This window comes from Nerophis lumbriciformis, linkage group LG18 (assembly GCF_033978685.3).
Source record: "Nerophis lumbriciformis linkage group LG18, RoL_Nlum_v2.1, whole genome shotgun sequence".
Lineage (NCBI taxonomy): Eukaryota > Metazoa > Chordata > Actinopteri > Syngnathiformes > Syngnathidae > Nerophis > Nerophis lumbriciformis.
The window spans coordinates 33,452,045-33,475,000 of NC_084565.2; the positions used below are offsets into that span (position 1 = coordinate 33,452,045).

Below are 22,956 nucleotides of genomic sequence, written 5' to 3' on the forward strand. Positions count from 1 at the left end.
ACCCGTGTCCTCTGCGCTTCGTTACACAGAGCTGCCCCTCAATGTGAAATCTGTAGATCTGCTGAGAAGCAAAACGGCGCAGAATTGCGTGGAGCACCGCACCGACCTCTACCAAGGCGACGACTTCATCGTCCGCAGGGGGCAGAAATTCCACATGTGGCTTACCTTGTCTCGGCCTTTCGACGCCGAAACGGACAAACTTCACCTCGAACTTAAAACAGGTCAGTGCATTAGTGTTGTAATGATACCAATATTTTGGTACCGGTACCACAATTGTTTTGGTACTTTTCGGTACTTTTCGAAATAAAGGCGACTAGAGATATCCGATATTCCGATATTGTCCAACTCTTAATTACCGATTCCGATATCAACCGATACCGATATACACAGTCGTGGAATTAACACATTATTATGCCTAATTTTGTTGTGATGCCCCGCTGGATGCATTAAACAATGTAACAAGGTTTTCCAAAAATAAGTCAACTCAAGTTATGAAAAAAAATGCCAACATGGCACTGCCATATTTATTATTGAAGTCACAAAGTGCATTATTTTTTTTAACATGCCTCAAAACAGAGCATGAGGAGGTTGAGGTGGGCACGGTAGTTGGGGAAGAGGGGGGGGGGGGGGGGGGGGGTAGCAGGGGGTGTATATTGTAACGTCCCGGAAGAGTTAGTGCTACAAGGGCTTCTGGGTATTTGTTCTGTTGTGTTTATGTTGTGCTACGGTGCGGATGTTCTCCCGAAATGTGTTTGTCATTCTTGTTTGGTGTGGGTTCACAGTGTGGCGCATATTTGTAACAGTGTTAATGTTGTTCATACGGCCACCCTCAGTGTGACCTGTATGGCTGTTGACCAAGTATGCGACGCATTCACTTGTGTGTGTGAAAAGCCGTAGATATTATGAGACTGGACCGGCACGCAAAGGCAGTGCCTTTAAGGTTTATTGGCGCTCTGTACTTCTCCCTACGTCCGTGTACACAGCGGCGTTTTAAAAAGTCATACATTTTACTTTTTGAAACCGATACCGATAATTTCCGATATTACATTTTAAAGCATTTATCGTCCGATAATATCGTACTGCCGATATTATCGGACATCTGTAGTTGTAACGATACCAATATTTTGGTACCGGTACTAAAATTGTTTCGGTACTTTTCGGTACTTTTCTAAAAAAAGGGGACTAGAGATGTCCGATAATGGCTTTTTTGCCGATATCCGATATTCCGATATTGTCCAACTCTTAATTACCGATTCCGATATGAACCGATACCGATGTATACAGTCGTGGGATTAACACATTATTATGCCTGATTTTGTTGTGATGCCCCGCTGGATGCATTAAACAATGTAACAAGGTTTTCCAAAATAAATCAACTCAAGTTATGGAAAAAGAAATGCCAACATGGCACTGCCATATTTATTATTGAAGTCACAAAGTGCATTCTTTTTTTTTAACATGCCTCAAAACAGCAGCTTGGAATTTGGGACATGCTGTCCCTGAGAGAGCATGAGGAGGTTGAGGTGGGCGGGGTTGGGGGTGGGGGTGTATATTGTAGCGTCCCGGAAGAGTTAGTGCTACAAGGGCTTCTGGGTATTTGTTCTGTTGTGTTTATGTTGTGTTACGGTGCGGATGTTCTCCCGAAATGTGTTTGTCATTCTTGTTTGGTGTGGGTTCACAGTGTGACGCATATTTTGTAACAGTGTTAAAGTTGTTTACACGGCCACCCTCAGTGTGACCTGTATGGCTGTTGACCAAGTATGCTCTGCATTCACTTGTGTGTGTGAAAAGCCGACGATATTATGTGACTGGACCGGCACGCAAAGGCAGTGCCTTTAAGGTTTAGTGGCGCTCTGTACTTCTCCCTACGTCCGTGTACACAGCGGCGTTTTAAAAAGTCATACATTTTACTTCTTGAAACCGATACTGATAATTTTGGAACCGATACCGATAATTTCCGATATTACATTTTAAAGCATTTATCGTCCGATAACATCGAACTGCCGATATTATCGGACATCTCTAGTTGTAACGATACCAATATTTTGGTACCGGTACTAAAATTGTTTCGGTACTTTTCGGTACTTTTCTAACTAAAGGGGACCACAAAAAAATTGCATTATTGGCTTTATTTTAACAAAAAAAATCTTAGGGTACATTAAACATATGTTTCTTATTGCAGTTAAGTCCTTAAATAAAACAGTGAACATACTAGACAACTTGTCTTTTAGTAGTAAGTAAACAAACAAGATAAGAAGCAAGGAATCATGCAGAGACAGAGTTCAATTCGGCTCATATGAGGAGGCACGTGTTTTGGGCTGTATTCTAGTCACAGATCCAAACTACGTTGTAAAAGTCCAGCCCGCGTGCTTCCTCTATTTATTTAGGAGGTCCCTGGTTACATCACTAAAGCTGTCGCTGAGGGAAGGGGGTAATCTCGACAACTCCAGTTAGACACACAAAAATGCAAATGTGTTGACGCTGGTGATATCGCCTTGTCTCTGCTCTGTCTTTTGGATTGCCAGCTTTGTACAGATACAAAAATACCACTTCAGCACAATTGACAATAATTTATAGCAACGGCCCTTAAGCATAAAGTTGTGTGATAATATACACATCATTATTCTAACGCAGACAAAGGCTCCTAATTTAGTCTGCTGACATTTGCAGTAACATATTGTGTCATTCATCATTATTTTATTTTGTCAACATTATTAAGGACAAGTGGTAGAAAATTGATTATTAAACTACTTGTTCATCTGCTTACTTGTTCTTTTAACATGTTTTATCTACACTTCTGTTCAAATGTAATAATCACTTATATATAACCTACTCAGTGGCCTAGTGGTTAGAGTGTCCGCCATGAGATGGGTAGGTTGTGAGTTCAAACCCCGGCCGAGTCATATTAAAGACTATAAAAATGGGCCCCATTACCTCTCTGCTTGGCACTCAGCATCAAGGGTTGGAATTGGGGGTTAAATCACCAAAAATTATTCCCGGGCGCGGCCACAGCTGCTGCTCACTGCTCCCCTCACCTCCCAGGGGGTGATCAAGGGTGATGGGTCAAATGCAGAGGACAAATTTCACCACACCTAGTGTGTGTGTGACAGTCATTGGTACTTTAACTTTAACTTATTCTTCTGTTGTTTGATACTTTACATTAGTTTTGGTTTGATACCACACATTTGGGTATCAATCCGATACCAAGTAGTTACAGTATCATACATTGGTCATATTTAAAGTCCTCATGTGTCCAGGGACATATTTCCTGACTTTATAAACATAACGAAAGATGTTGTGATGCCAACAAATATCGAAGTAATCACAGTAGGATCGACTAGATACGCTCCTGTACTTGGTATCATTACAGTGGCATACCTGCCAACTACTCCGGTTTTCCCGTAATTAGTACGGTTTTCATCAACCTATTCCGGGTTACGGTTGCAGTGATAAAAAATACGGTTTTACATTAATTTAAAAAAAAATTTTTTTTTAAAGTTTTATTCACGAAATCGCGTAACAACAATGACAATCGACACTGCTTCCCGTAACTTCCTATCGAGCCATTCCGAATGCCATGCGCGAGGCTATTTATAGCACCGCTGCCAAGCACGAGGCACCAGTTGCCATTGTTTCCAAACGAGCGAACGATCATGGAATCAGCCGGAGAAAAATCGCAAACGAGTCTTAAACCGAAAAGAAAACTGCAGTCATTCCGTGAAGAATATTCAAAAGCCTATCTGGGAATAATTATCCGTTCCAAAAAGGGTGAAAACTACGCGAATTGCACCTTGTGCAGACAAGATTTTTCGATCGGACACGGAGGAATTAGCGATGTAAAAGACCACGTTGGGACAAAAGAACACAAGTCTAATGCCGTTGCTAGCGATACAAGTGGAAAACTTTCAACGTTTTTCGTCGCCCAAACAGATTCTTTGGATGTGATAAATGCCGAAGTTTTATTTACGGAGGCAATAATTGAGCAAACAAAAAGGTAATGACACCAATGTTATCTATTGGAATTGTTTAGTACTGTTATACTGTTAAAAGAGTTTATACTATTTATGTTTTCAAGTCCAAGTTGAAGAAATCTTGTTAAATGTTGACAGCATAACTACCAAAATACAGAAGTATGTCCTTAATATTTTTGCAGTGCTATTTCTGTTGAAAAGTTCAAATGATTACATTAGAGATGTGATGTGCCACTTTTCAAGTGTCTGATGGCTTCAATTAATTTTCATTAATTTTTCATATTTTGAATTCTTTTGAAAGGCTTACAAAAAAACTACATTTGAATTGTAATTCCATGCTATTGACAGGACTATTAATTTTAATGAAGTTAGCTTACCATGTTTACAGTATGATAATTGTGATAGAAATGTGAATTTTAGGCACAGAATATTTTTTACAATTGAACAAGGCAGTAGATTATACAAGCTTGGACAGAAAGTTAATAATGACACCAATTTTTTTTTTAATGGAATTGTTTAGTACTGTTTTACCATTTGTTTACTGTAAAAAGTGTTTATACTGTTTATACTTTCAATCAACAAATTGAAGTCTTGTGAAAGGTTGACAGGATAACTGGCATTAACTGTCAAAATAATTTCAAACTATTGAAGTTAGCTTACAGAATCAACATGTCAATCAACCCATATGATTTTTGCTGTAATATTTTTGTTCTGAAAAGTCACTGTGACTGATAGAAAAGTGATGGTTTTAGCAACATTTTAACCTGTCTGAATGCTAATAATCATTTTGCGTCGGGGGGCGAAAGCCTGAACCCCCCACCAGGACTTTGTCCTGGACCTACCGGGGCCTGCGGCCCCTGGACCCTGGCTACTAGGTTTTTCTGATTTCAAAAGTTGGCAGGTATGCAGTGGATGTCAGGTGTAGATCCACCAATGGCGTTTGTTTACATTTTGACGCCGGTGAGCTACGGTGTGTAGTGAAGCATGTTTAGCTTTTCCTCGTCCTGCAGGGATGATACTTGTAAGAAACTTACTTTATTCGTCGCCATGGAGACCAGGATTAGTGATTTAGAAGTAGCTAAAACACTGCCGACAACGGATGGATGTTAGCCGCCAGCTAGCTAACCATGTCGTAAAGCACCTCTTCCTGAGGACGTTTCACCTTTATCGTTAGTTTTTAAGCCAAAATGCGTCCGTTCTCCCTTTTCTGTCTACACACTGTGTCTGCTTGTAAGTACTCTGTGACTGTGCGCTGCCGAACATGCTCCTCTGCTCGTAAAACCAGCAATGTCACGAGGTGCGGGATGCGGGACCGGTACTTTTTAGAGGTGGTATAGTACGGAAAATGATTCATTAGTATCGCGGTACTATACTAATACCGGTATACTGTACAACCTTACAGTGCATGGCCCTCTAATCTAAAGATGGCCGGACAGGAGCCTCTCAAACGTCATGTCTCGCCGACAAGTTGCTGCGTTTTTTTTTTTGTTTTTTTTTACACACGTGTTCATTTAGAGCGAGTGGAATACGGACGTTCCGTTGCATTATTCTGTGGGAGATTGATGGAAAGCCAGAGAGGCAGAGAGTGGTGGGAGGTGGATTTTTTGGCTACTATCGCTATGGTAACAGCTCCGGTTGCTATGCTCCGAAGAGGAGAGCTCAGATGGCAAGCGCCCGGTCCTGCGCTGTCGCTGAGAAACCCCTTCCAGTGACAATTCCACCGCCGCGCCGCTGTCACAGTGGGAGCTTCCTGTGTACGCGCGATTGCGCTCCGTCTCGACTCCCCTTCGACGTGGACGACGTCAGGCAGGAATAGACGACCGAGGCCGGGACAAATCCGGCGATTACACACAAGGTTGTCTAAAAAGCTGTAAACACAAAGGAGCAATATTATTTGCTCAGTGGCCTAGTGGTTAGAGTGTCCGCCCTGAGATCAGTAGGTTGTGAGTTCAAACCCCCGGCCGAGTCATACCAAAGACTATAAAAATGGGACCTATTACCTCCCTGCTTGGCACTCAGCATCAAGGGTTGGAATTGGGGGTTAAAACACCGGGGCGGTGTCGCAAAATTGGTAGAGTGGCCGTGCCAGCAACCTGAGGGTTCCAGGTTCCGCCATCCTAGTCACTGTCGTTAAGTCCTTGGGCAAGACACTTTACCCACCTGCTCCCAGTGCCACCCACACTGGTTTAACATGTAACTTAGATATTGGGTTTCACAATGTAAAAGTGCTACGAGTCACTAGAGAAAAGCGCTATATAAATATAATTCACTTCACACTTCAAAATGATTGCCACTGCTCACTACTCCCCTCACCCCCGAGGGGGTGAACAAGGTCAAATGCAGAGGGTAATTTAACCACACCTAGTGTGTGTGTGACAATCATTGGTACTGCAACTTTGTAACTTTAACTTAATTGTACCCAACCCCGCCCACCTCAACCTCATCATGCTCCCTCAGGGAGAGCATGTCCCAAATTCCATAGCTGCTGTTTTGAGGCATGTTAAAAACAAAAAAAATGCACTTTGTGACTTCAATAATAAATATGGCAGTGCCATGTTTTTTTCCATAACATGAGTTGATTTGTTTATTTTGCATTATTTTTACACTAACATTTTATACACTGAAATTTTCACACTGAACTTTTACACATTTTTTTTTTACAATGAATTTTTTTTACACAGAATTTTTATACCGTGCTTTATTTTTACACTGAATTTTTATGAAGTGAATTTTTTCACACTGAGTTTTTATACACTGATCTTTTTACACTTAATTTTTTTTGCACAGACATTTTTTTACACTGAATCTTTATACACTGCATTATTTTACACTAACATTTTATACACTGAAATTTTTCACACTGAACTTTTACACTTTTTTTTTTTTTTTACAATGAATTTTTTTTACACTGAATTTTTATACCGTGCTTTATTTTTACACTGAATTTTTATGAAGTGAATTTTTTCACACTGAATTTTTATACACTGATCTTTTTACACTTAATTTTTTTTACACTTAATTTTTTTTGCACAGACATTTTTTTACACTGAATCTTTATACACTGCATTATTTTACACTAACATTTTATACACTGAAATTTTTCACACTGAACTTTTACACATTTTTTTTTTTTTTTTACAATGAATTTTTTTTACACTGAATTTTTATACCGTGCTTTATTTTTACACTGAATTTTTATGAAGTGAATTTTTTCACACTGAATTTATATACACTGATCTTTTTACACTTAATTTTTTTTACACTTAATTTTTTTACACAGACATTTTTTTTACACTGAATCTTTATACACTGCATTATTTTACACTAACATTTTATATACTGAAATTTTTCAAACTGATTTTTTTTAACACTCAATGTTTATAAATGCATCCAGCGGGGCATCACAACAAAATTAGGCATAATAATGTGTTAATTCCACGACTGTATATATCGGTATCGGTTGATATCTGAATCGGTAATTTAGAGTTGGACAATATCGGACAAATATCGGCAAAAAGAGTGGTGGGGGGTATTTTTTGAAATTTATTTATTTATTTTAATTTAAAAAAATTTTTTTTTTTGAGGGGGGTCATAAAGAAATACAATCATGTGTGCTTACGGACTGTATCCCTTGCAGACTGTATTGATATATATTGATATATAATGTAGGAACCAGAATATTAATAACAGAAAGAAACAACCCTTTTGTGTGAATGAGTGTAAATAGGGGAGGGAGGTTTTTTGGGTTGGTGCACTAATTGTAAGTGTATCTTGTGTTATTTATGTTGGTTTAACTAAAAAAAAAAAAAAAAAAATTTTTCTTTTTTTTTTTTTCTTGTGCGGCCCGGTACCAATCGATCCAAGGACCGGTTGGGGACCACTGGTCTATAATATACACATTAGTGTACCAAAGAAAAAGTACCATCCATCCATTCTACCGCTCGTCCCATGATGAATAGAATATGACATAAAGTACATTAAAAAAAATCAAGATAATATCAATATAAAAACGATATCCAGAAAAAATAAATGAATTTAGGCAAAAAATAAGTCAAAAGAATGATCCCCGAGCGCGGCCACCGCTGCTGCTCACTGCTCCCCTTGCCTCCCAGGGGGTGGAACAAGGGTATGGGTCAAATGCAGAGGGTAATTTCACCACACCTATAGTGTGTGTGTGTGTGACTATCATTGGTACCTCGACTTTTTAACTTTAACTTAATTGTATCTTGCCGCCGTGGTCTGAGACCGCGAGTGCTGCTGTTGCTGGGGAACCGCGGTTCATTGACGAGACACACTCGATAAGGAGTCCAAACACACCTCCAAGATAACAAGCGCCTTGCTACTATTAAAAATGGGATTCAATACCTCCCTGCTTGGCACTCAGCATCAAGGGTTGGAATTGGGGGTTGAATCACCAAAAATTATTCCCGGGCGCGGCCACCGCTGCTGCTCACTGCTCCCCTCGCCTCCCAGGGGGTGGAACAAGGGGATGGGTCAAATGCAGAGGGTAATTTCACCACACCTAGTGTGTGTGTGTGTGTGTGTGTGACAATCAGTGCTACCTTAACTTTAACTAAGGAAGTGGAAGATGATGGGGTGGACAAGCATGCCTCCTCCAAACGAGCACCTGAGGGGCGTCCTCGAGCAGCCAGGAGCGCGACCTTGACCGGGGGTTGTCCTCGTGGCGAAGCTGAAGAGGATTTCAGTAACAACCGTGCAGCTCCGCTCAATTCCATCGCCCAGGAGGCTCGAGATACAAGAGATGTATTTGTCATCGCTCTTAAAACGTACCAACCCGTCCAAGAAATAGGAATGCAATATGACGGGGGGGGCCGACAGGAGGGCTTAGCGGGAATAAACACGAGGAGGGAGGAGGGAGGGAAAAAAATTCCGCACTCAAACTATTCTCCTGTAAGGGGCTCAGTGTGGGACTAGGACAAAATCCTCAGCCAACATGGTTGGCGTGCCGCACTGGGGAGGGAGACGCGGCGAAGGCGTGGGGTGCGGGTGTGCGTCCATAAGCCTGGGATGTCCCCTCGTCAGGCATCTTGGCCTTGTGGTTCATTCCGCAGAGTAACATCACGATAGCACAGCTGGAGCTTTGTAGACGTCCGTGATCTTGTCCCAGCAAGGTCAAACAGCAGGTGTCCGTGAGAGGGGGATTGGTTTAAACTAGAGATGTCCGATAATGGCTTTTTTGCCGATATTTGTCCGATATTGTCCAACTCTTGGGCAGCACGGTGGAAGAGGGGTTAGTGCATCTGCCTCACAATACGAAGGTCCTGAGTAGTCCTTGATTCAATCCCGGGCTCGGGATCTTTCTGTGTGGAGTTTGCATGTTCTCCCCGTGACTGCGTGGGTTCCCTCCGGGTACTCCGGCTTCCTCCCACCTCCAAAGACATGCACCTGGGGATAAGTTGATTGGCAACACTAAATTGGCCCTAGTGTGTGGATGTGAGTGTGAATGCTGTCTGTCTATCTGTGTTGGCCCTGCGATGAGGTGGCGACTTGTCCAGGGTGTACACCGCCTTCCGCCCGATTGTAGCTGAGATAGGTTCCAGCGCCCCGAAGGGAATAAGCGTTAGAAAATGGATGGATGGATGTCCAACTCTTAATTACCGATTCTGATAACAACCGATACCGATATATATATACAGTCGTGGAATTAACATTTTTATGCCTAATTTTGTTGTGGATGCATTAAACAATGTAACAAGGTTTTCCAAAATAAATCAACTCGAGTTATGGAAAAAAATGCCAACATGGCACTGCCATATTTATTATTGAAGTCACAAAGTGCATTATTTTTTTTTAACATGCCTCAAAACATCAGCTTGGAATTTGGGACATGCTCTCCCTGAGAGAGCATGAGGAAGTTGAGGTGGCCGGGGTTGGGGGGGGTGGGGGTAGAGGGTAGCGGGGGGTGTATATTGTAGCGTCCCGGAAGAGTTAGTGCTGCAAGGGTTTCTGGGTATTTGTTCTGTTGTGTTTATGTTGTGTTACGGTGCGGATGTTCTCCCGAAATGTGTTTGTCATTCTTGTTTGGTGTGGGTTCAAAGTGTGGCGCAGATTTGTAACAGTGTTAAAGTTGTTTATACGGCCACCCTCAGTGTGACCTGTATGGCTTTTGACCAAGTATGACTTGCATTCACTTGTGTGTGTAAAAAGCCGTAGATATTATGTGACTGGGCCGGCACGCAAAGGCAGTGCCTTTAAGGTTTATTGGCGCTCTGTACTTCTCCCTACGTCCGTGTACACAGCGGCGTTTTGAAAAGTCATACATTTTACTTTTTGAAACCGATACCGATAATTTCCGATATTACATTTTAAAGCATTTATCGGCCGATGATATCGGCAGCCCGATATTATCGGACATCTCTAGCTTAAACCCCCTTCTACATAACCTTAGTCATTATTAAGAGTTTTTCATGAAATCCTCCGAGCAACTGATTTTAGTCTCACTGGACCATAATATTTTAGTCAGCAGTGGTTTTTCCAAACTTTTTTTCAGCAAGTATCACCTTAGAAAAAACTTGGTTCTCCTAGTACAGGGGTGTCAAACTCATTTTAGGACGGGAAAATCTGTGCACAGGCGGGCGGGACTATTAAAATCATGGCATTAAAACTAAAAAAATTAAGACGACTTCAGATTGTTTTCTTTGTCTTACTTTGGCCAAAAATAGAACAAACACATTCGGAAAATATTACAATAAAATATAGAAAAAACTACCGGCAGCGGTAAAGTTTAGATCCATGAAGGAAAGAAGAAAGTGAATGTTTATAACTGAATACATTTACATATGCATAAAAATGTGTTTTCTTTTGTATTATTTTTTTTTAATGAATGAAGTAACGTTTATGACAACCTTTTTCCAAAACACAATATAGAATGTGAGATATAACAGGATAATGCATACATTTATCATTTGTTTTCAAAATGGTTACCGTATTTTTCGGAGTATAAGTCGCTCCGGAGTATAAGTCGCACCGGCCGAAAATGCATAATGAAGGAAAAAAACATATAAGTCGCACTGGAGTATAAGTCGCATTTTTTGGGGAAATGTATTTGATAAAAGCCAACACCAAGAATAGACATTTGAAAGGCAATTTAAAATAAATAAAGAATAGTGAACAACAGGCTGAATAAGTGTACGTTATATGAGGCATAAATAACCAACTGGTATGTTAACGTAACATATTATGGTAAGAGTCATTCAAATAACTATAACATATAGAACATGCTATACGTTTACCAAACAATCTGTCACTCCTAATCGCTAAATCCCATGAAATCTTATACGTCTAGTCTCTTACGTGAATGAGCTAAATAATATCATTTGCTATTTTACAGTAATGTCTTAATAATTTCACACATAAGTCGCTCCTGAGTATAAGTCGCTCCTGAGTATAAGTCGCACCCCACTATGAAAAAAACTGCGACTTATAGTCCGAAAAATACGGTACAAAAAAGTGGGGCCCCCAAAAATGTACTGTGGGACCCCATTTTTATGACTTGATGGGATCCCTAGTAACCCCATTTTGAAAATTCCTACCGCCAACCCTGATGGAGTATTGGTGGGTGCAAAACAGCAGCAAGCGGCTGTGGCCTGCGGGCCGGTTCTAATACTAATCAATAGAGATTTTAAATGCTTTAAAATGTAATATCGGAAATTATCGGTATCGGTTTTAACCTCCCGATTTTCCCGGGAGACTCCCGAATTTCAGTGCCCCTCCCGAAAATTTCCCGGGGCAACCATCCATCCATCCATCTTCTTCCGCTTATCCGAGGTCGGGTCGCGGGGGCAGCAGCCTAAGCAGGGAAGCCCAGACTTCCCTCTCCCCAGCCACTTCGTCCAGCTCTTCCCGGGGGATCCCGAGGCGTTCCCAGACCAGCCGGGAGACATAGTCTTCCCAACGTGTCCTGGGTCTTCCCCGTGGCCTCCTACCGGTCGGACGTGCCCTAAACACCTCCTTAGGGAGGCGATCGGGTGGCATCCTGACCAGATGCCCGAACCACCTCATCTGGCTCCTCTCGATGTGGAGGAGCAGCGGCTTTACTTTGAGCTCCTCCCGGATGACAGAGCTTCTCACCCTATCTCTACGAAATGAGTTTCCTCCGCCGGGTGGCGGGGCTCTCCCCACCCGGCGGAGGAAACTCATTTCGGCCGCTTGTACCCGTGATCTTGTCCTTTCGGTCATAACCCAAAGCTCATGACCATAGGTGAGGATGGGAACGTAGATCGACCGGTAAATTGAGAGCTTTGCCTTCCGGCTCAGCTCCTTCTTCACCACAACGGACCGATACAGCGTCCGCACCACTGAAGACGCCGCACCGATCCGCCTGTCGATCTCACGATCCACTCTTCCCTCACTCGTGAACAAGACTCCGAGGTACTTGATCTCCTCCACTTGGGCAACCATTCTCCGGAATTTCTCCCGGGTGGTGCCTTATAGTCACTGCCTTTAGCGTCCTCTACAACCTGTCGTCACGTCCGCTTTTCCTCCATACAAACAGCGTGCCGGCCAAGTCACATAATATATGCGGCTTTTACACACACATAAGTAAATGCAAGCATACTTGGTCAACAGACATACCGGTCACACTGAGGGTGGCCGTATAAACAACTTTAACAGTTACAAATATACTGTGAACCCACACCAAACAAGAATGACACACATTTCGGGAGAACATCCGCACCGTAACACAACATAAACACAACAGAACAAATACCCAGAACCCCTTGCAGCACTAACTCTTCCGAGACGCTACAATATACACCCCCCCGCTACCACCAAACCCCGCCCACCTCAACCTCATTGTCTTTGCAGTTCCATTTGTTATTGTATTCTGTTTTTATTTACCATTTACACAACGTGCCACCTCCACTGGTTTTGGGGTTTGTAGAAGGAATGGAATTTATTTTCACTGTTATGCTGATAACAGCCTGCCCGGCCCCCCAGGTCACCTGATCAGCAGGGCAGAGTGCCGTACTCTGGAACCATCTCCCTCTCCATGTGAGTCAAGCCCCTCCCTTGACCACTTCTAAGACCGTTCTTAAAACTAAAGATCGATCGATTATCGGCCAGGCCCATTATCGGCGCCGATATTTCGCGTTTTGACCCATTGGCCTCTTTTTTTTATCAGTATCAGCCTTTTCCCCCCCCCAACTACAACTGAACAACATCAGCTGATACTAGTACACATATGATACCAGTATTTAGTAGAGGTGGGAATCTTTGGGCACCTCACGATCCGTTTACGATTCAGGAGCAATGATTCGATTGAAAATCGATTATTAATGCATCTTTAATTTATGTATATTGACATTTACATTTATTTTCGTTTCACTAAATAAGGGTTTATCACTTTCAACTTAAAAAACCCCAAAAACAACGTTGTTTCCAAGCCAGTTTTAAAGGACATTTGTACGTATAATCAACATTGTATCAATGTATTTATTACAACTATTTTGCAACATTGTTTCCAAGCCAGTTTTGAAGAACATTCACGTATAATCAACGTTGTATCAATGTCTTTTTTACAACTATTTTGCAACGTTGTTTCCAAGCCAGTTTTAAAGAACATTCACGTATAATCAACGTTGTATCAATGTCTTTATTACAACTATTTTGCAACATTGTTTCAAAGCCAGTTTTAAAGGACATTCACGTATAATCAACGTTGTATCTATGTCTTTATTACAACTATTTTGCAACGTTGTTTCCAAGCCAGTTTTAAAGAACATTCACGTATAATCAACGTTGTATCAATGTCTTTATTACAACTATTTTGCAACGTTGTTTCCAAGCCAGTTTTAAAAAACATTCACGTATAATCAACGTTGTATCAATGTCTTTTTTACAACTATTTTGTAACGTTGTTTCAAAGCCAGTTTTAAAGAACATTCACGTATAATCAACGTTTATCAATGTCTTTATTACAACTATTTTGCAACGTTGTTTCAAAGCCAGTTTTAAAGAACATTTGTACGTATAATCAACGTTGTATCAATGTCTTTATTACAACTATTTTGCAACGTTGTTTCCAAGCCAGTTTTAAAGGACATGTACGTATAATCAACGTTGTATCAATGTCTTTATTACAACTATTTTGCAACGTTGTTTCCAAGCCAGTTTTAAAGGACATGTACGTATAATCAACGTTGTATCAATGTATTTATTACAACTATTTTGCAACATTGTTTCCAAGCCAGTATTAAAGAACATTCACGTATAATCAGTGTTTATCAATGTATTTATTACAACTATTTTGCGACATTGTTTCCAAGCCAGTTTTAAAGGACATGTACGTATAATCAACGTTGTATCAATGTCTTTATTACAACTATTTTGCAACGTTGTTTCAAAGCCAGTTTTAAAGGACATGTACGTATAATCAACGTTGTATCAATGTATTTATTACAACTATTTTGCAACATTGTTTCAAAGCCAGTTTTAAAGAACATTCACGTATAATCAACGTTGTATCAATGTCTTTATTACAACTATTTTGCAACGTTGTTTCCAAGCCAGTTTTAAAGGACATGTACGTATAATCAACGTTGTATCAATGTCTTTATTACAACTATTTTGCAACGTTGTTTCCAAGCCAGTTTTAAAGGACATGTACGTATAATCAACGTTGTATCAATGTATTTATTACAACTATTTTGCAACATTGTTTCCAAGCCAGTATTAAAGAACATTCACGTATAATCAGTGTTTATCAATGTATTTATTACAACTATTTTGCGACATTGTTTCCAAGCCAGTTTTAAAGGACATGTACGTATAATCAACGTTGTATCAATGTCTTTATTACAACTATTTTGCAACGTTGTTTCAAAGCCAGTTTTAAAGGACATGTACGTATAATCAACGTTGTATCAATGTATTTATTACAACTATTTTGCAACATTGTTTCAAAGCCAGTTTTAAAGAACATTCACGTATAATCAACGTTGTATCAATGTATTTATTACAACTATTTTGCAACATTGTTTCAAAGCCAGTTTTAAAGAACATTCACGTATAATCAACGTTGTATCAATGTATTTATTACAACTATTTTCCAACATTGTTTCCAAGCCAGTTTTAAAGAACATTCACGTATAATCAGTGTTTATCAATGTATTTATTACAACTATTTTGCGACATTGTTTCCAAGCCAGTTTTAAAGGACATGTACGTATAATCAACGTTGTATCAATGTCTTTATTACAACTATTTTGCAACGTTGTTTCAAAGCCAGTTTTAAAGGACATGTACGTATAATCAACGTTGTATCAATGTATTTATTACAACTATTTTGCAACATTGTTTCAAAGCCAGTTTTAAAGAACATTCACGTATAATCAGTGTTTATCAATGTATTTATTACAACTATTTTGCAACGTTGTTTCCAAAGCCAGTTTTAAAGGACATGTACGTATAATCAACGTTGTATCAATGTCTTTATTACAACTATTTTGCAACGTTGTTTCCAAGCCAGTTTTAAAGAACATGTACGTATAATCAACATTGTATCAATGTCTTTATTACAACTATTTTGCAACGTTGTTTCAAAGCCAGTTTTAAAGGACATTTGTACGTATAATCAACGTTGTATCAATGTCTTTATTACAACTATTTTGCAACATTGTTTCCAAGCCAGTTTTAAAGAACATTCACGTATAATCAACGTTGTATCAATGTCTTTTTTACAACTATTTTGCAACGTTGTTTCCAAGCCAGTTTTAAAGAACATTCACGTATAATCAACGTTGTATCAATATCTTTATTACAACTATTTTGCAACATTGTTTCAAAGCCAGTTTTAAAGGACATTCACGTATAATCAACGTTGTATCTATGTCTTTATTACAACTATTTTGCAACGTTGTTTCCAAGCCAGTTTTAAAGAACATTCACGTATAATCAACGTTGTATCAATGTCTTTATTACAACTATTTTGCAACGTTGTTTCCAAGCCAGTTTTAAAGAACATTCACGTATAATCAACGTTGTATCAATGTCTTTTTTACAACTATTTTGTAACGTTGTTTCAAAGCCAGTTTTAAAGAACATTCACGTATAATCAACGTTGTATCAATGTCTTTATTACAACTATTTTGCAACGTTGTTTCAAAGCCAGTTTTAAAGAACATTTGTACGTATAATCAACGTTGTATCAATGTCTTTATTACAACTATTTTGCAACGTTGTTTCCAAGCCAGTTTTAAAGGACATGTACGTATAATCAACGTTGTATCAATGTCTTTATTACAACTATTTTGCAACGTTGTTTCCAAGCCAGTTTTAAAGGACATGTACGTATAATCAACGTTGTATCAATGTATTTATTACAACTATTTTGCAACATTGTTTCCAAGCCAGTATTAAAGAACATTCACGTATAATCAGTGTTTATCAATGTATTTATTACAACTATTTTGCGACATTGTTTCCAAGCCAGTTTTAAAGGACATGTACGTATAATCAACGTTGTATCAATGTCTTTATTACAACTATTTTGCAACGTTGTTTCAAAGCCAGTTTTAAAGGACATGTACGTATAATCAACGTTGTATCAATGTCTTTATTACAACTATTTTGCAACGTTGTTTCAAAGCCAGTTTTAAAGGACATGTACGTATAATCAACGTTGTATCAATGTATTTATTACAACTATTTTGCAACATTGTTTCAAAGCCAGTTTTAAAGAACATTCACGTATAATCAACGTTGTATCAATGTATTTATTACAACTATTTTCCAACATTGTTTCCAAGCCAGTTTTAAAGAACATTCACGTATAATCAGTGTTTATCAATGTATTTATTACAACTATTTTGCGACATTGTTTCCAAGCCAGTTTTAAAGGACATGTACGTATAATCAACGTTGTATCAATGTCTTTATTACAACTATTTTGCAACGTTGTTTCAAAGCCAGTTTTAAAGGACATGTACGTATAATCAACGTTGTATCAATGTATTTATTACAACTATTTTGCAACATTGTTTCAAAGCCAGTTTTAAAGAACATTCACGTATAATCAGTGTTTATCAATGTATTTATTACAACTATTTTGCAACGTTGTTTCCAAAGCCAGTTTTAAAGGACATGTACGTATAATCAACGTTGTATCAATGTCTTTATTACAACTATTTTGCAACGTTGTTTCCAAGCCAGTTTTAAAGGACATGTACGTATAATCAACATTGTATCAATGTCTTTATTACAACTATTTTGCAACGTTGTTTCAAAGCCAGTTTTAAAGGACATTTGTACGTATAATCAACGTTGTATCAATGTCTTTATTACAACTATTTTGCAACATTATTTCAAAGCCAGTTTTAAAGAACATTCACGTACAATCAACGTTGTATCAATGTCTTTTTTGCAACTATTTTGCAACATTGTTTCAAAGCCAGTATTAAAGGACATGTACGTATAATCAACGTTGTATCAATGTCTTTTTTGCAACTATTTTGCAACATTGTTTCAAAGCCAGTTTTAAAGGACATGTACGTATAATCAACGTTGTATCAATGTATTTATTACAACTATTTTGCAACATTGTTTCAAAGCCAGTTTTAAAGAACATTCACGTATAATCAGTGTTTATCAATGTATTTATTACAACTATTTTGCAACGTTGTTTCCAAAGCCAGTTTTAAAGGACATGTACGTATAATCAACGTTGTATCAATGTCTTTATTACAACTATTTTGCAACGTTGTTTCCAAGCCAGTTTTAAAGGACATGTACGTATAATCAACATTGTATCAATGTCTTTATTACAACTATTTTGCAACGTTGTTTCAAAGCCAGTTTTAAAGGACATTTGTACGTATAATCAACGTTGTATCAATGTCTTTATTACAACTATTTTGCAACATTGTTTCCAAGCCAGTTTTAAAGAACATTCACGTATAATCAACGTTGTATCAATGTCTTTTTTACAACTATTTTGCAACGTTGTTTCCAAGCCAGTTTTAAAGAACATTCACGTATAATCAACGTTGTATCAATATCTTTATTACAACTATTTTGCAACATTGTTTCAAAGCCAGTTTTAAAGGACATTCACGTATAATCAACGTTGTATCTATGTCTTTATTACAACTATTTTGCAACGTTGTTTCCAAGCCAGTTTTAAAGAACATTCACGTATAATCAACGTTGTATCAATGTCTTTATTACAACTATTTTGCAACGTTGTTTCCAAGCCAGTTTTAAAGAACATTCACGTATAATCAACGTTGTATCAATGTCTTTTTTACAACTATTTTGTAACGTTGTTTCAAAGCCAGTTTTAAAGAACATTCACGTATAATCAACGTTGTATCAATGTCTTTATTACAACTATTTTGCAACGTTGTTTCAAAGCCAGTTTTAAAGAACATTTGTACGTATAATCAACGTTGTATCAATGTCTTTATTACAACTATTTTGCAACGTTGTTTCCAAGCCAGTTTTAAAGGACATGTACGTATAATCAACGTTGTATCAATGTCTTTATTACAACTATTTTGCAACGTTGTTTCCAAGCCAGTTTTAAAGGACATGTACGTATAATCAACGTTGTATCAATGTATTTATTACAACTATTTTGCAACATTGTTTCCAAGCCAGTATTAAAGAACATTCACGTATAATCAGTGTTTATCAATGTATTTATTACAACTATTTTGCGACATTGTTTCCAAGCCAGTTTTAAAGGACATGTACGTATAATCAACGTTGTATCAATGTCTTTATTACAACTATTTTGCAACGTTGTTTCAAAGCCAGTTTTAAAGGACATGTACGTATAATCAACGTTGTATCAATGTATTTATTACAACTATTTTGCAACATTGTTTCAAAGCCAGTTTTAAAGAACATTCACGTATAATCAACGTTGTATCAATGTATTTATTACAACTATTTTGCAACATTGTTTCAAAGCCAGTTTTAAAGAACATTCACGTATAATCAACGTTGTATCAATGTATTTATTACAACTATTTTCCAACATTGTTTCCAAGCCAGTTTTAAAGAACATTCACGTATAATCAGTGTTTATCAATGTATTTATTACAACTATTTTGCGACATTGTTTCCAAGCCAGTTTTAAAGGACATGTACGTATAATCAACGTTGTATCAATGTCTTTATTACAACTATTTTGCAACGTTGTTTCAAAGCCAGTTTTAAAGGACATGTACGTATAATCAACGTTGTATCAATGTATTTATTACAACTATTTTGCAACATTGTTTCAAAGCCAGTTTTAAAGAACATTCACATATAATCAGTGTTTATCAATGTATTTATTACAACTATTTTGCAACGTTGTTTCCAAAGCCAGTTTTAAAGGACATGTACGTATAATCAACGTTGTATCAATGTCTTTATTACAACTATTTTGCAACGTTGTTTCCAAGCCAGTTTTAAAGGACATGTACGTATAATCAACATTGTATCAATGTCTTTATTACAACTATTTTGCAACGTTGTTTCAAAGCCAGTTTTAAAGGACATTTGTACGTATAATCAACGTTGTATCAATGTCTTTATTACAACTATTTTGCAACATTATTTCAAAGCCAGTTTTAAAGAACATTCACGTACAATCAACGTTGTATCAATGTCTTTTTTGCAACTATTTTGCAACATTGTTTCAAAGCCAGTATTAAAGGACATGTACGTATAATCAACGTTGTATCAATGTCTTTTTTGCAACTATTTTGCAACATTGTTTCAAAGCCAGTTTTAAAGGACATGTACGTATAATCAACGTTGTATCAATGTCTTTATTACAACTATTTTGCAACGTTGTTTCCAAGCAAGTTTTAAAGGACATGTACGTATAATCAACGTTGTATCAATGTCTTTAACCTGCTGGGAGTATCGTACGTCAAACTAGCCCATTTGCTCATGTCTCATTCTGCAGAACGGTGTGCCAAAACAAAGAATTTGTATAATTTTTTTTGTTTGTAATTGCGTAAAACTGCAAAATAATCCAGCATGGGAATTCAAGAAATAACTCATATAACTTATTTTCTCTCCTCTTTTTCCAGCGCATTATTTTTCTCTCTCGCTTTAATCCAATGGACCTCACAAGCTGTAAACAGGAAGTTGCCCACAAACTAGTCAAGCTGTGCCATTATCAGTGTAAGCTCCTAATTAGGCTCATTGTTTTGTTGGGATGAAAAACTGTGAACGTAGAGGGACATATTTTCTACTGTCCAAGCCTGTTTGATGTAGAGAAACAAAAGAGTCATCCAGCTGGCAGCTTATGCCAGTTTGCAGGGTGGTTGCATTGCTGATATCAGTGCGGGGCGCAAAGCAAGCCTGCAGCATGACGCTGGAACACATGGCGAGGCTTACATCAATAACGTTGCACTTTTGAATAAAATCACTCATTTCGGGTCATCGTCACGGCTTTCTTGGTGGGGCGTGCAATCTGCGTGCGGCGAGCCGGAGGCTTAGTTGAACACAAAAGGCCCACTCGGACTGAACGTGTACGGATTGAGGCACGCTCGGACAATTTGGCTGTTACTCACAAAGTCACGTGTTGCAGATACAGTCCTGGTCAAAAGTTGTAAAGAACATAATGTTATGGCTGTCTTGAGTTTACAATCATTCCTATAACTCTTGTTTTTTTTGTGATAGAGTGATTGGAGCACATACTTGTTGGTCACAAAAAAACATTCATGAAGTTTGGTTCTTTTATGAATTTATTATGGGTCTACTGAAAATGTGAGCAAATGTGCTGGGTCAAAAGTATACATACAGCAATGTTAATATTTGCTTACATCAGTCAATCAATCAATCAATGTTTATTTATATAGCCCTAAATCACAAGTGTCTCAAAGGGCTGCACAAGCCACAACGACATCCTCGGTACAGAGCCCACATAAGGGCAAGGAAAAACTCACCCCAGTGGGACGTCGATGTGAATGACTATGAGAAACCTTGGAGAGGACCGCATATGTGGGTAACCCCCCCTTTCTAGGGGAGACCGAATGCAATGGATGTCGAGTGGGTCTGACATAATATTGTGAGAGTCCAGTCCATAGTGGATCCAACATAATAGTAAGAGTCCAGTCCATAGTGGGGCCAGCAGGACACCATCCCGAGCGGAGACGGGTCAGCAGCGCAGAGATGTTCCCAACCGATACACAGGCGAGCGATCCACCCCGGGTCCCGACTCTGGACAGCCAGCACTTCATCCATGGCCACCGGACCTGGATGGACCGGGAAGCAAGATGAAGGTGTTCCTGTGTTCTTTCATGTATGGTAATCAACAGAAAGATATTGTTCTAACCCAAGGACTTCAAAGCGGAGAGATGACAGGATCTGCCCAATTTCCAGACGACCTCTTTTTGAAGTATTTTACGAACTCTTTTTGAACTATTTTATGTACATCTTTTTGAACTAGTTTACAAACTCTTTTTGAACTGACCTTTTCTGTGAATTGTTTACAACCTTTTCTGTGAACTTTTTTTCCACCTTTGTACTTTGGAAACAGTGGTGGCCATGTGGTCGGGGAAGGTCTAAAATAAAAGAAGGAGGCATGCAATTTTTTGGCAGAGCGTGCTTGAGACTGTACAAGAGTACAGTGTGTCCAAGTGTTTCTCCTCAATTGAGTTCAAATTGAATTCTGTCTCTATTTAATTCTTTGCCTCTTGTCTTGTTTAATAGATGTCATCAGTGTTTGAACCTGACAATAATACTACCACCACCATGCTTGATGGTAGGAATTGGTGTTCCTGGGATTAAAGGCTTCACCTTTTCTCCTCCAAACATATTGCTGGGTATTGTGGCCAAACAGCTCCATTTTTGTTTCATCTTACATCACATGGACAAAAGTAAGTTCTGTGGTCAGATGAAACAAAAATTGAGCTGTTTAGCCACAATACCCAGCAATATGTTTGGAGGAGAAAAGGTGAGGCCTTTAATCCCAGGAACACCATTCCTCCCGTCAAGCATGGTGGTGGTAGTATTATGCTCTGGGCCTGTTTTGCTGCCAATGGAACTGGTGCTTTACAGAGAGTAAATGGGACAATGAAAAAGGAGGATTACCTCCAAATTCTTCAGGACAACCTAAAATCATCAGCCCGGAGGTTGGGTCTTGGGCGCAGTTGGGTGTTCCAACTGGACAATGACCCCAAACACACGTCAAAAGTGGTAAAGGAATGGCTAAATCAGGCTAGAATTAAAGTTTTAGAATGGCCTTCCCAAAGTCCTGACTTAAACGTGTGGACAATGCTGAAGAAACAAGTACATGTCGGAAAACCAACACATTTAGCTGAACTGCACCAATTTTGTCAAGAGGAGTGGTCAAAAATTCAAGCAGAAGCTTGTGGATGGCTACCAAAAGCGCCTTATTGCAGTGAAACTTGCCAAGGGACATGTAAGCAAATATTAACATTGCTGTATGTATACTTTTGACCCAGCACATTTGCTCACATTTTCATAATAAATTCATAAAAGAACCAAACTTCATGAATGTTTTTTGTGACCAACAAGTATATGCTCCAATCACTCTATCACAAAAAAGATAAGAGTTGTAGAAAGTATTGGAAACTCAGGACAGCCATGACATTATGTTCTTTACTAGTGTATGTCAACTTTTGACCACGACTGTACAAATGTGATAAATGGTTATGGCGGTGCTGTGCATCATGGTTATTTGTAACACCAGCTGCATATATGGACATCAAGATAGAGACTTAATCATGTCAATCAAATTGCATGCATGCCATGTTTGCTGGGATAAAATCATTAATACAATCCAATGTCACCACAAATAAGTCAAGCAGCGATGTCTGGCGTCTACTCTAAGTAGATCGTTGCACATGTAATATACATGTTGCATAAAGCCTCACCTTGATGGAGGCCCTTGCCATTTTAAAGGTCCCCTATTAGACAAAATGGATTTTTAATGACGATATAACCGTACTGTGTAATGTGTCCTGAGAGCATGATTATGAGCACCGAAAGTGAGAAA

The 22,956-nt window shown here is 38.7% G+C and overlaps 1 protein-coding gene across 2 annotated transcripts in view; it reads left to right on the forward strand.

Moving 5' to 3' along the window:
- Positions 1–22,956, forward strand: part of LOC133617855 (protein-glutamine gamma-glutamyltransferase K-like) — an 85,051-nt gene that overhangs the window by 21,980 nt on the left and 40,115 nt on the right. Inside the window, exons 3-4 of one of the 2 annotated variants that reach the window (XM_072915098.1) lie at positions 30–221; positions 12,933–12,986. In XM_072915098.1, coding sequence (XP_072771199.1) covers positions 30–221; positions 12,933–12,986 — 246 coding nt within the window. The remainder of the gene's footprint in view (positions 1–29; positions 222–12,932; positions 12,987–22,956) is intronic. The other variant, XM_061978169.2, reaches the window with a different exon arrangement.